Source organism: Nicotiana sylvestris, chromosome 3, assembly GCF_000393655.2.
Source record: "Nicotiana sylvestris chromosome 3, ASM39365v2, whole genome shotgun sequence".
NCBI classification, from domain to species: domain Eukaryota; kingdom Viridiplantae; phylum Streptophyta; class Magnoliopsida; order Solanales; family Solanaceae; genus Nicotiana; species Nicotiana sylvestris.
Genome location: NC_091059.1, coordinates 159578399 through 159593277, shown reverse-complemented (window position 1 = coordinate 159593277; position 14879 = coordinate 159578399). Strand labels below are relative to the sequence as shown.

General features: G+C 35.1%; 1 protein-coding gene across 1 annotated transcript; it reads right to left on the bottom strand.

Annotated features, from left to right (window-relative positions):
- Window positions 1-11515: 11515 nt before the first annotated feature.
- On the bottom strand, window positions 11516-13273 carry LOC104219805 (NAC domain-containing protein 83). Its single transcript, XM_009770545.2, has 3 exons — window positions 12990-13273; window positions 12286-12572; window positions 11516-11983 (listed from the first exon to the last, which is right to left on the bottom strand). The coding sequence occupies exons 1-3, from the start codon at window positions 13168-13170 to the stop codon at window positions 11714-11716; spliced, it is 738 nt and encodes a 245-aa protein (XP_009768847.1). The 5' UTR covers window positions 13171-13273; the 3' UTR covers window positions 11516-11713.
- Window positions 13274-14879: the final 1606 nt, after the last annotated feature.

The following is a 14879-nucleotide window of genomic DNA, read 5'->3' as shown; positions in this document are numbered from 1 at the left end:
TAAACCCTAAACTGAGCTTTTCCATGCAATCAGCATTAGGGTTTTAAACCCTAAACTGAATTTTCCTTTTAGTCAGCATTAGGGTTTTAAACCCTAAACTGAACTTTTTCCTTTCAGCCAGCATTAGGGTTTTAAACCCTAAGCTGAGCTTTTCCATGCAATCAGCATTAGGGTTTTAAACCCTAAACTGAATTTTCCTTTTAGTCAGCATTAGGGTTTTAAACCCTAAACTGAACTTTTTCCTTTCAGCCAGCATTAGGGTTTTAAACCCTAAACTGAGCTTTTCCATGCAATCAGCATTAGGGTTTTAAACCCTAAACTGAATTTTTCTTTTAGTCAGCATTAGGGTTTTAAACCCTAAACTGAACTTTTTCCTTTCAGCCAGCATTAGGGTTTTAAACCCTAAACTGAGCTTTTCCATGCAATCAGCATTAGGGTTTTAAACCCTAAACTGAATTTTCCTTTTAGTCAGCATTAGGGTTTTAAACCCTAAACTGAACTTTTTCCTTTCAGCCAGCATTAGGGTTTTAAACCCTAAACTGAGTTTTTCCATGCAATCAGCATTAGGGTTTTAAACCCTAAACTGAATTTTCCTTTTAGTCAGCATTAGGGTTTTAAACCCTAAACTGAACTTTTTCCTTTCAGCCAGCATTAGGGTTTTAAACCCTAAACTGAGCTTTTCCTTTTAGTCAGCATTAGGGTTTTAAAACCCTAAACTGAACTTTTCCTTTAATCAGCATTAGGGTTTTAAAACCCTAAACTGAATTTTTCCTTCGTTCGGCGTTAGGGTTTTAAACCCTAAACTGAACCTTTCCCCAGCTAGTCGGTATTAGGGCTCCAACCCTGAACTGAGCATGCATATCCTCTTTCATCAATTTTATGAACTTCCTGGCGAATAATTAACGAAATTTTCCTAGTGAAACTGGGGCAGAAAATTTCGTTCGTTTGTTTTTCTCCCGCAGGTCTGACCTCGAGCCACATGGATCGAAATGACCCACGAGATGACTCCCAGTTCAGAATCATGAGGAACAAGATTTGTTTAATATAAGCATGGGGAACAAGATATAATGGTGGGAAATAATGCAATTGTTTAATATAAGCATGGGGAACAAGATATAATGGGGGAAGGACAATGTATTTGTTTAATATAATGGGGGACAAAACATTAGATAGTGGGATTAAAAGGGGGATGAGTGGAAGATAGTGGGTTTTTTAATTTTTAAAAAATTGCTGAAAGATGGTAATAAATAGAGAGGACTTGGACAGATTTAAAAGAAGAAGAGAGAGATAAAAAGAGAGAGCTGAATATTGAAGAGAAAAAAAAATTCCGAAAATATTAAGACTTCCAAAAATACAAATAATAACCTTCTGGAAATTAAAAGAGTGAGTAGTATACACCTGATATACAATTTAAGTATTCTGATATACGGATTCAGAAATTAAGGGTTAGAACATTAATTAGTCTTTCAAATCTGAAAAGATTCCCTTGGCTTCTGTCCGTTGATTGTTGGTGTTGCTGGATTTTTGTTTTGATTTTAAAATCCGTCACTAGTTTCTCGTTGCTGGTTGCTGGGTGTTGCTGTTGTTGTATGCTACTGAATTTCTGCTGATCTCCCTTTTCTTTTGCCTCCAATATCAGGTACACAACTGACACGCTGGTTACTGTAAACTGAAACATGAAGCATGAATACGAAAATGCAGAGTTGAAGTTCTAAATTTATTTTAATTATATTCTGAATTTTATTTGTAAATATGAATTATTTAGCTTACTCTAATCAGAATCATGTAGTTGTTTAATATATATAGTGGAACATCTGACGATAGCTTAACGGACGAACTATCTATATATTGACTAAAAAATAAATAAATGGTGTAGTAACTCCGTTTAGTTAATTCGTTATTGTTGGATGATTACCATGTTTTAAAAAGCACGTTAGTTCATCAAACGAATAAATCATTCCTGAACTTATAGGAATATTGTTTAGTTAAATACTATTGGTTAATTTCAGTATGTAAATGGTCTAGAATCAAAATTAGATTGTTAAGTTTTTTTTTAATTTGATAAACTGTAAACATGCCTAGTATAATGTAACTAGGTAGTAACATGTGAATAAGATGGCCCAGGTCTAGTTTTATACCATACACGTTGGGCCTGGGCCCGCATTGGCAACAGACTGTCCTGTTTGCATCATTTTCAGATTTTATGAATCATATTCGAAACCCAACTATAATAACTCAAGCATATAAATAAATTAAGACGTTTTCTCTTTCATTTTGTAGAGACAAATTTAATAGATAAAAATGTAGGCATTTTAGGATTGTCCTTTAAAAATAAATGAGATGAGCCTCGCCCAATAAAACGCACCAATTGTGGGGCCCTCAATAAATGTTTAATTGAATATTTAGAATTCGGGATGGACTGTTTAGTGAATTTCACTGCCTTCCCCAAAAATAATAATGCGTTAGACTCTTTAGGCGCATTTTAATAATCTTACCTTCTTAAACTCGGGTGTGCATTTCATGCGACCCAAATCCAAATCCCAAAACATTAAATAAAATATGTTCCGGATTGAGGGTGCATTTCATGTGACGCAATCCAAAGACATGTTTTTTTAAACGATGTTCACATTCCTTTAAAAATATAATAAAAGCGGTAAAGAGTTAAAATTTGCACATGAGCTCATAATTGTATAAAATTAGATAAACAAGCCTAATATGACAGTTGAACGACCGTGCTAGAACCACGGAACACGGGAATGCCTAACACCTTCTCCCGGGTTAACAGAATTCCTTATCCGGATTTCTGGTTCGCGGACTGTAATATGGAGTCATTCTTTTCCTCGATTCGGGATTAAATTGGTGACTTGGGACACCCTAAATCTCCCAAGTGGCAACTCTGAAATAAACAAACAAATCCCGTTTCGATTGTCCTTTAATTGGAAAAAACTCCTTCACCCCTTGCGGGGACGAAAAAAGGAGGTGTGACAGTATTGTATTCCCTGTTGCTATTATTTGGTAACAGTTATCCTTTATCTCTTCCTTTTTCTTTTATCTTCCATATTTCTTCCTTCCTTGCTTTCCTCTTCTCTTTTTTCCCTTCCTCAGCTGAGGGTCTATTGGAAACAGCATCTCTACCTGTATTAGGTAGGGGTAAGGTCTGCATACAGACAACCCTCCCTAGACCCCACTTGTTGGGATCAAACTGGGTTGGTTGGTTGTTGTTGTTGTTGTTGTTGTTGTTATTGTTGTTGTTGTAATGTTTGGCCTCTTTCTCCTCAACTTCAGCCATACCTTTATGAGAAAAAGAGATTTGGCATCAAGCAATTCTATTATATTTTTTTCTGTTTTTTTCCTATGTTAAAACAATGAACGAATTATCACTTTTGAACGAGAAAAAATTGTTAATTTCTTTTAGCTTTTTGGAATCAATAAACAAAATAGCATTAATCAGAAGCGAGAAGATTCAATTGGAACTATGTTAATCCATTAGAAAGCTTAGAAGCTTTGAATTCGAAAATTAAAATTTGCAAAATTATTTTTTGTTTGGATTGGGTGTTATTGCGAATGGTTGGGAATATCCTTTGGAGTTTACATCTTAATTTTGAGATAATTTGGTGAAGATTCGAGGTGGGTTTGGTTGAAATCTCAGATTAAAACTCAAAAATAAGACATAAATAAATTGTATATATTTTGTATGTCGAGTGTAGAAACGGTATACAAAATATCTAGAACTTACATAATTGTATATAAGTTGTATATAAATTGTGAGCACGTGATTTTTGTTTCGCACGACAATCGCTCCAAAAGAAATAAAAAATAATAATAATTGGCCCCGCTGTACAAATTTTGGATTTTTACATGGCACTTTGTTGGTTATTTGCGATTTTTGCCCATTTTTACTTTATTAAAACAAAATACAAAAAATGTGTGTGTCATGCATAATTCGAACCGTAATCCGGTCGTTAAATAGAAAATCATAAATAGGCATCTTCGTCCGTGATTTTATTTTTTGTTTAATTTTAACTGTTTTGAAATATTTTAGTGTGCATGCAAATAATTGAATTGAGTGTGTATTTAATTTTAATTTGATTTTTTTTGCTTAGCTTTGTTTTTAAAATAAATAAGAAAAAAGAAATAAAAATAATTAAAAAAAAAAAAGACCCCTTCTTCTTCCGGATTGGGCCAATTTTTTAAAAATTGGCCCAAACAAGCAATGCACCCAAACCAGGCCTGCCCGGTCCAGTCCAATTGATACTTAGTGTGTCCAAACGACGTCGTTTGGGTCGTGCCTGATCTGGGCCGTTGATCTCAGATTGATCAACGGCCAAGATCAAATTTCCCATAACCCACTAATGGCCCCGACCCGTTTCCACCCGGACCAACTCAAACCCTTTACCCTCGAAACGACACCGTTCCACTTAAGCCATCAGATCTAGACCGTAGATCTAGATTGATCTAACGGTTGAGATCAACCCACCCACTAACTATATAAGCCTAGAACCTTTACCCTGCCCCCCTATCCTAACCCCCAGGCTGTAGTCGTCCCCTTCACAAACCTTTCCCCTCAAACCCTAGCCGCCCCTGTATCCTTCACCATGAAAGCCGGCGGCACGGACGCCGGTGACCTCGCCCTTAACACCATAGAACCCCCGTGCCATCCTGAACCCAAATCTACAAACCACACGCCTCGAATCTTATCCCACCTTCTCGAATCTTCATTTGAAGATTCGAGTCGGAACCTAATCTACACCGATCTGCCTTAAATTCATACCAGACACTCCCCAGTACCCCCTCGTGACCAAACCATACTTGGTTTGGTCCGAATCTGACCAGGGAAGCATGAATCCCAGATCTGAGTTTTGGAACTTTGTAGTTCTTCGTCACTGGTTCAACCGAAGAGATTAAGGTCTAATGGACTTTAATCAAAGTGTTTCTCATCTGAGAAACACCTCGATTAAAGTCCGTTCAGCCTTAAGAAAGGTCTGTTCGAATCCAAGTCAAGACTTTTGATTTTTCGAGTTTTAAGGTGAGTCTGCATTTTTTTTTTCTTTACTTGTTTTAGTCCGTGTGATTTGTTTTTAAAAGTTGTTCATGATTATTGAAATCTGTTGTCCTTGACTTTCATCAACTGTACCTTGACCACTTTGCCTGAACTTCTGTTGTTTGATTAAGCCCTTCCATTTGTTCTGATAATGTGTGTGTAAGTGTTGTGCAAGTAGCTGATTTTCAAATTTGGACTGACTAGTTGACTCCTCGAGTGCAATTCTGTTTAGTCAGTATATTTCGAATCATGCATCGATACTGTTTAAATGTCTGATTTTTGGCTACGATTGTGTATGTTAATGCTAATATAGTCGAGTCGACATGTGTCGTCAATTAGTTTCAACTGCCTGAACAAAATAAATCGATTTGCTTCTGTTGAACATTTGCCTGAATCAATTAGGAACCAAGTTCAGTTACTTATAGTTGTTAATATGATTTCAGAAACCTAAGGCTTGATCTGTAATTGAAATCTGAGTTGATGGCATGTGCACTTGTGCACAGCATGTGCATTGTGCACAGCCTGTTTCCTGCATAAAAGGGTTTTTGAGTTAAAAATGGTTTGACAGCATATGCTGTCAGATATATTCTACTGCCCATACCTTGCTTTAGTTTAAAAGTATTAAACCTTTTAAAAGTTAAGTCTGCCAGGGAATGTTGATGGGGGTTAATACTTAAATAACTAATTGGAATCTGAAAATGTGAAGGCACATGGGAGGGTACTGTGATATTCTAAACAGGCTGTTAAAAGGGGTAGTGTGAAGGCTTATAAAGGGGAGGAGGACATCTGATGGGGGGAGATAGAGAGAGATACACAGAAGAGAGTAAAAGAGAAAAGGATACCACCTGATATTAAAGAGAGGACATACACTGTGAGGATAGAAAAGAAAAAGAAGAGATCTGATAGATACACATAGATACAGAAATAGAAAGAGAGCAAGAAAGAGATAAAACAGATTAGGAAATCAGAAACTTGGTCTTGTTTGTCTGAAGTTCATCTGTTGTCAATACGTTGGGCAGTGTTGCTTCTTCTAAGTTTCAATCGAGTTTATTGTTAATGTTTTGTTGCATTTGGTATATCCCGGAATTGGATTGTCTGGAGTGTTGTTGCCATCACACTGTGTGCTGTTTCATTTGGTTGTTTCTTCATCAAACTCTAGTTCCACCTCGCAATAGAATCCTTTCTGTTGTGCTGTTCTGATTGCTGCTGTTACTCTGATTCTTGCTGCTGCTATTCTGTTTCCTGTTGCTGCTGTATTTCTGTCCTGCTGCTACTGCTAGTTCTGTTTCTTGCTGCTGCTGATTTCCCTACCTTTTTCTCCTTCTCCTTTGCATTTCAGTATTTCCAGGTACACATTTCGAGTCCCCATATTGGTGTAACCGAAATAGTTTTGAAAGCATGAAATGAAAAAGAGTTGAAGAAGTTCAAAGTTATTTGTTGTAATATTTGTGGTATATTAATGGGCCTGTGTGGTTGTTAGTTTACAATTCAACAGTACGAAAATGTATGTTAACTAACACTCGTCTGAGTTTAGTCCTTCATGTTTTAGTTTGTAGTTGTTTTGTTAATACGGGGTATAGATACTCCAAACTTATACAATGCTGCCCTGTTTTTATTTTAGTCCTTTTGCTGTGTCTCGTTAGGTAGTACATAAGATCACATTCAAATCCCATTAGTAACAATGCCTAGTAGTTAATCCCTTTAATCTTGCCTAAGTAAGTTTAGCTAAATTCAACTCAAGAAATGTTCGGAGTATGTAGCGTTTCACCAGCCTGTATGTCATTTTCATCAAAATCAAAGACAGGGTCCGCGAAATACTGCGTTTTTCATCTTGCAAACAATTCACCAAATGAATCAAATGATTGACAGGAAATCCGGATTTGGTTAAGTAAATTAGCACGTACCTTTTTCTTTTTTTTATTTATTTTTTAGAGACAAATATAATAGAAAATGTAGCTACTTTAGGATATCTCGTAAATAATAAGACGAGCCTCGCCAAATAAAAAATACAAATTGCGGGGCCCTCAACAACTAATCATAATATTTAGAATTCGGGCTAGGCCGTTTAGTGAATCTCATGGCCTTCTCAGAAAATAGTAACGCGTTAGACTCTTTAGGCGCGGCTTAATTAAATCATATTCTTAAATTCGGGTGCACATTGATGTGACCCAAATCCAAATCTCAACGAAGTCCAAATGTGTTGACGATCACGGGCGCATTGATTGTGACGTGGTTCGAGATGCATTTTCACGACGTTGCAATTCTATAAAAATAAGTGATAATAATAAAAGCGGTTTTAAACTTAATAAAAGCACATAAGTCACAACATGTATTTAAATCCGATATTTTGCCATTATAACAATTTAAGCGACCGTGCTAGAACCACGGGATTCGAGGGCGCCTAACACCTTCCCTCGGGTCAACAGAATTCCTTACTTAGAATTTCTGGTTCGCAGACTTCATTTGGAAAAGTCGAAAATTTCCTCGATTTGGGATTCAAGATAAACCGGTGACTTGGGACACCAAAAGCCAAACATTTCCCAAGTGGCGACTCTGAATTAAATAAATAATCCCATTTCGAATATTGTCACTTAAATTGGAAAAACTCCACCCGCGCATTTTTAACCCTTCGGGGCCGGGCGCGCAAAAAGGAGGTGTGACATAAATTATATGTAAATTGTATTTGACCGGATTTTGTACAACAATATGTATTTAAGTTGTAGATAAATTGTAGATTTTGATATATATTTTATAAAAAACTTTAGTTATTTTTTGTAAATATAAAAATTAAAAAAAACGGATAAATAAATTTAAAATCTTGTATACACGTGAAAAAGTCCCCAAATAAACGGGTATTACAACGTGCCCCATTTTTCAACCGGCCCCAATTCAACTTGGGGTAGTTCTGACCAAACAATAGGGGTTTAATTTAATCTGATCTAGTATTCTTATCATAATCATAATAGGGGATTTTACACAAATGTCTCAAATAAGTCTCAATTTAAATATCTGGCCATTAGTCATAGACTTACCAAAACTAGCCAAGTACATATAAAAATTGAAAAATCAAATAAATAAAGTTCTTTCTCTCAAAGAATCACATGCAAAAATCACTCTTCATATTTCTAAGCGTGATTAGCAACATTAGATACAAGACAGAAAGGAAATTTCATGGACGAGGTAGCAAATAAGATGATGAAATACAAAAAATACAAAAAATACAATATTCCAAAAATCTACGCAAAAAAGGAATTTTTTCAATGCGTATAGTTGAAATTCATTGAAAATATATAGATAATTCAATATACAAAATTTGAGGAAGATTGGAGGTGATTTGGACTAGTTTTGTATCAAAATTCGTAATTAAAACGAGATAAAAAATTCTTCTGCGACACATGTATCAAACATGTATCTCACACATAGGTATACATGGATATACATGTGATACACAATTGATACAAATATGATACATATATGATATATATATGATACATAAATGATAACAGTGTGATACACATATCATTTTTTTTTCATGTTCAGTTTTTACTTCGAATTTTAATTCAAACCACCTCAAAACTTTACCAAATCATCCCAAAACTGAGATTCAAGCTCCTTAAGATGTACCCAATCTATTCTAATAACACCCACAAAAGGAAGCAAAAGTTTGACATTTTTTTCTACAAATAGTTAATTGGCTAATATTAATAATATTTGGTTAATATTAGTAATATTTTATGAATTGATCAATTTTTGTAATGAACTACTTATAAATGGACATAGCTGGCCCATCAAACATTGAGCGGGTGGATAGATGATACGAACTGGGGCAAATGTAGTCTTTCGACTACGAATTCAATTGAATACTTTCGATACGATGTATGAATTTAATTTATATGTAAAACCTACTAAAATTTCAATAAATATTATATTTGAACTCATAATTTTAACAATACATTAAAGACAATGCTAAAAATCCTAAAAATTTGACCTAGTTAAATTTAAATTTTGAATCTGACTCCGAACGGAATTTGGGCCAAATTTGACAGCTCTACTGTCACAACAACAACAACAACTACCCAGTAAAATCCCACAAAGTAGGGTCTGGGCAGGATAATGTGTACGCAGACCTTACCCCTACCCCGATAGGGTAGAGAGGTTGTTTCCGATAGACCCTCAACTCAGAAATACGGAAATAAAAAAATAAGAAAAAGACAATTCCTTAGTAACTCCAGTAGAAACCGTAATAGTAACAGAAGCATAACAACCAAAAGATAAATGACATGCAATAACAGTAATCAGTATCTAACGCCCGGGGCTAAGATAAACCGCAAGGATAGTGTGGACTCAACATAAACTGCAAGCCATCTAAGATCAACCCTAATCCAACTCCGCCTCACCCCGGGTATGAAGTAAGGAAAGCTCTACTACCTTCTAACCTACAACCCTAATGCTTGACCTCCAGACCTTCCTATCAAGGGTCATGTTCTCGGAAATCTGCAATCGTACCATGTCCTGCCTGATCATCTCTCCCCAATACTTCTTAGGCCTCCCTCTACCTCTTCTCGTACCCACCACGGCCAACCACTCACACCTCCTCACCAGAGCATCAAAGCTTCTCCTCCGCACGTGCCCGAACCATGTGAGCCTCGCTTCCCGCATCTTGTCATCCACAGGGGTCACGCCCACCTTCTTCCGAATATCTTCATTCCTAATCTTATCTATCGTAGTGTGCTCGCACATCCACCTCAGCATCCTGGTCTCTGCTATCTTCATCCTCTGGATATGGGAGTTCTTAACCGGTCAACACTCCACCCCATACAACATGACCGGTCTAACCACAGCTCTATAAAACTTACCTTTGAGTATCGGTAGCACTTTCTTGTCATATTATATAACTTTCTTTTATTGGCCCCGTCACATTACTGAAATTTAACCAAAAGGGAAAAGAGGAAAACTTGCGGCTTTACATTGTAATTTCTTGGAGAAATCTTTTCATTTTTCAAAGGACTTTTCCGCTAAAAGAAAGAAGAAAGTGGGCGCATGTGCAAATGTGCTTTGGTTCGTATAATATTTTGCTGCTACCACTGCTAACGTAGAGAAAAATGAAAAGAAAGAATATATCTAGCAGGAAAAAGAACAGTAAAAGAAAGAGTATATACCTTGCTTGCTTCTTCCCCAACCTCTCCTTTGATACTTATCAAATTTTCAGCAGAAAAAGTACAAAATGTTACAGCCTTTTGATTCCAAAAGCTCTTTCATTCGTACACAGCGCAGCTTCTTTTACCTAGAAAATTATGTCAAAAAATTGGATTCTTCAGTTCACTTTTTCTCATGGGAACAACAATTCCTTTTTTCTTCCCATTGAATTAGTTGACTTATCTGCTTTAGTGCTTTTTTCTCATTAGCGTCTTCTTTTACTACACCTCCGAGTTCTTTCATCATTCAGTATGTATTATATGGAAAGACGATCTACCAACAAGTTTGTGGTGGAGTGGTAAGTACTCCTTCATCCTTAACAAGAGGTTTCGAGTTCGAGCTTTTGGTATGCAATCGCCTTTATTAGGGAGCGATTTACCCCAATATGTAATCCGGAATAGTTGGGCTCCACTATGGATATTGGATATCGGACGAGAAACCAAAAAAATATATATGGAAGGAGAAGAACGATTTCATCTCTAATCCAGCTTCCGGAAATTATTGAATTATGCAAATGATTTAACTGCTTGGTAAAATTGCCGTAGAATTTGGTAATTAAATTTTAGGAAAAAGTTCCATATTTACTGGTTTACTAATCAAAATATCTTAATTTTACCGCATTATACTTTAGGATCATTCATCAAAATGTTCTTTATTTGCCCTAACAAAGCTCCTAGGTGGACCAAGTGAATTGGACGTGCCAAAATATTTTTCGAAAAAAGGTTCAAATTTATCCATCTATTTTTGCTATTGCTCAAAATTATCATTTGTTATACTTATTGTTGGAGATCTGTTAGGTCAAAGATATGCAAATTTGAGAGAATCTGCTAACGGTAATGATATAAATAGTTTCAAAGTATAACGAATAGTAAAATTAAAATACTCCGTATGATAGAGGAGTGATATCTTTTAACTGTTTCCCTAAATTTTATACTACTTGAATTCTCCGTTGACTTGAGCTATTCATTATTTCCATCCTATTTCTTAATATCTTAATTTCGGAGATGCCCCTTTTATCAGGCTTCGTTGTTATGAACTCAGAAGGATTTCATTACTTCATTAAATTTTGAGAGTAAGCAACAAAAGTGGATTCTTTTTCCGATAATTAAAAATGAACTCAAGCACCATGTGTACGTGTATTTTTTTACAGTATAATAAGTTAGCGTTATGAACGAATTTAACTTTTAATTATTCTAAATGATTAAAGACGTGCTAAAGCTGGCGAAATATACAACATAAAAGATATATATACTCACTCTTAATGAAGCATATGTGGACTAAATAACCATTTGTCAATGTTGAATATTTCTGCGATAGAAAGAAAATAAACTAACTCGATCTACCATCAACTGGTACGTCAGAAGGTTTGAGTCACGTGAAGAGTAAGTAGCTAGGACCACGGTTAATTTCCCGTGTTAAAAAGGGAAAAAGAACAAAATATATTAATTATTGCATCAATCAGAAAATGAAAGTATATCAAAGAGCTCGATTGCTAGCTTCTTCATGCTCTACTAGACCACTTGGACTTGAAGAAACCTCACTTGAATCATCATTACTCAAAGAAGAAGAGCAAGAGGAAATTGCTCTATAACTCAAATCTTCTCTCATAAAATCATAATACAATGTCTGTTTTGGTGTTTGGACATGCTGATGATCAGCCTCTAGAATGTCTTGATCACATTTTCCATTTCTTCTTTTCATGAATATATGACAAAGTACCCAATTTCCAATTTGAACCATAGAACTCTGCAATTGCAAAGAAAATGATATTAAATTCAAGTAAAACATTTGACATATATTAATAGTCTTTTTTAGTTTTAAACTTATAAAAGAGCAGCCCGGTGCACTAAGCTCTCGCTGGGATTCGGGGAAGAGCCGGACCACAAGCTAAGGGTCTATTGTATGCACCCTTACCCTGCATTTATGCAAGAGACTGTTTTCACGGCTTGCAACACGTCACATGGCAGTAACTTACCAGTTACCCAAGGCTCCCTTTCTAAAACTTATACTACTAGAAATGAAAATGGCCAAATGGAGCATTATATTACCTGAGAGGATTTCTTGAAATGGTGGAAATTGAAGGGTTGATTTTTGGGGAGAACAAGGCGATATTCATGCATAATCCATTCAGTTCTAGAAGCATGAGAACTCTTTCCTTTGTAGAAAACTAGAGTTTTCTTCATCCCAAGAATTGGCTTTCTTTTTGAGCATGTAATTTGTTTGTCTAAACCAGTTGGTTTCCAACAGCCACTTGAAGTTGCCCTGTTGGAGCGATTACCATTCCTGTATTTAGCTTCCTTGTTGCTGAAGAAATATCTATCCTGCTCTATATCACCTGTATATCATCAAATATATATAGGTAATTAAGTCTCATACTGTATGTGATGGAATTTTTTTACCCTAAACTATTCTTGAAAGTTAAGTTTAGGAATAAAACTCTTTTATCCTCATCAAGATGTTTTCTTAGCCATATTTTCTAGTACTTCTTCTATCAATAAGTAGTAATAAGATTATAAGCAAACTATATATCCCTATGCATGCACGTACGATTAGCAAGTTTTGAATTTAATTGGTAAAATGAAGTATCCAACCGAATGGACAATTCTTTCAAACTATGTACCGAGTTAATTTAATTTTCTTATGTAACTATTAACAATCACCGCAAAGAATTTAACTTTTGGAAAAAGAAAAATGAAGAAAGTATGGAAAAAGGGAAGTAGGAAAGAAATAAAGGGGGAGTGAAGTTAATTACCAGGCAAATCCCAGGGGTCGTGCTTGCAAATATTGATTTCAGGAATGATAGAAGCAGGTAAGGGGCAAGAAAATGTTTTGCGAATCAAGTATTGAAACACAATCTCTTCTTCAGTTGGCTGAAATCGAAAACCTGGAGGCAGTTTTATGGCTCCATCTTTTACGAAGTTGAACTTGTCCATAAATTAATCTTCCACTTAATTTATGCACTGTATATCTCTCTCAAGCTTTTGAGTGTTTGAGATGGAAATTAATGAATACCAGAGAGAATTAAGGAAGGAAGAGTAGTGAGTAGACGTAGCAGTAATATTGACTATTTATAGTAAGATCCAATGAAATTGAAAGGGATTCTATACGCAGCTAATTTTATCTTCTTACGAGTGGGACCCTTTCTGATCATGAGACAAAAGTATCTTTTCTTTTTAAATTAAAAGTAAGTCAAGTTTGAACTCTTAATCCTTACGATTCCTTGCGAATACTTCTAATTGAAGTTCATGCAGCACATATGTCAACACCAACTAAGCTCCCAATTCCCTTTAATTTTCCTTCTATATATATATATATATATATATATATATATATATATATATATATATATATATATATACACTGATAATATCAAAAACCAATATTATAAATTATGAAAAAGATAGAAGGGGAGCCTTGTCGTAACTAATATAGTTGTTGTCATATGACCAGGAGGTCACAGGTTCAAGCAGTGGAAACTGCCTCTTGCAGAAATGCATTGTAAGTCTGCATACAATAGACCCTTATAGTCCGGCTCTTCCCTGGACCCCGCGCATAGCAGGAACTTAGTGCACCGAGCTGCCGTTTTTGAATATAAAAGATAATTAGAGATATATATTACTCATTAAAAATGATATTAGTAATATGAAGAATAATATGGCAAGATTACTAGTTATGACATGTTAAAATAAGATGAATTAGTGTAACATGGTATATGGTTAAATCTATAATCAAATAGATAACTATATATATATACTATGCTCTCTCTTTTCCTTTCTGAAAATTGGGTAACTTTTGCATGAGTTAATCTTTTATGTCTTCCTTAAAACTTCAAAGAGAAGCAAAAACTTTGCATGGAAGTCGCGGCACACAATGTAATACTAGTAGCTTGTAATAAAAGCGGACAAACAAAAGGAAGTTCCTATACCAAATAAGGGGAATAGAATCCCTACACATGAAATACACTAGCTTCAGATTATGCTTTTAGTTCTTCTTTTATTGGGAACTAGATGCTAGTTAGGCAATTCCATAGATTTATTTATCCATTTACTCTTATGGATTGAGCTTTAATTCATTGGTAAAACTTCTATTTTTGCTTTAAAGGTGTATAAAATTTAAAATTCAAAGGTGAACAGAAAAAGGAAGAAAAAAGCCGTTAAATTCTTGTTCAATCATTCCATTCTTTTTACGTTATAGTAGATTATCTATAGACTGTCTAGTTAAAGCGTTTGGAAGTCGTTTCCTACCTAACATTTTAAAAACTCAACAAAAAACCAAAATGTCACTCCTATAATATAAATAAAATTAGGTTAAAAAAAAGAATAAATAAAAATGATCATGCGTAGAAATTGTTTGTTGACAACAATAACAAAGATTAATCTTTTCTAACTTTATATTTCAAAAGCAAGCGAAAAAAACTAAAGAGTCATAAAAGCAACGACTGGCTCACTTGCAACGTTTGACATTTGCTCTTGAATTGACTATTAATCCAACATATAAACTATTATAATTAGAAAAGAAAAAGAGATGCACGAGCCCGATAAAGTTTCATGCCCTCGTGTATTTAGGACGTGGTAAGGTTTACTTTATTGTGACTGCATTTTGGACACAATTGAGTCATAACCCATGTAAACAAATGCCTTGT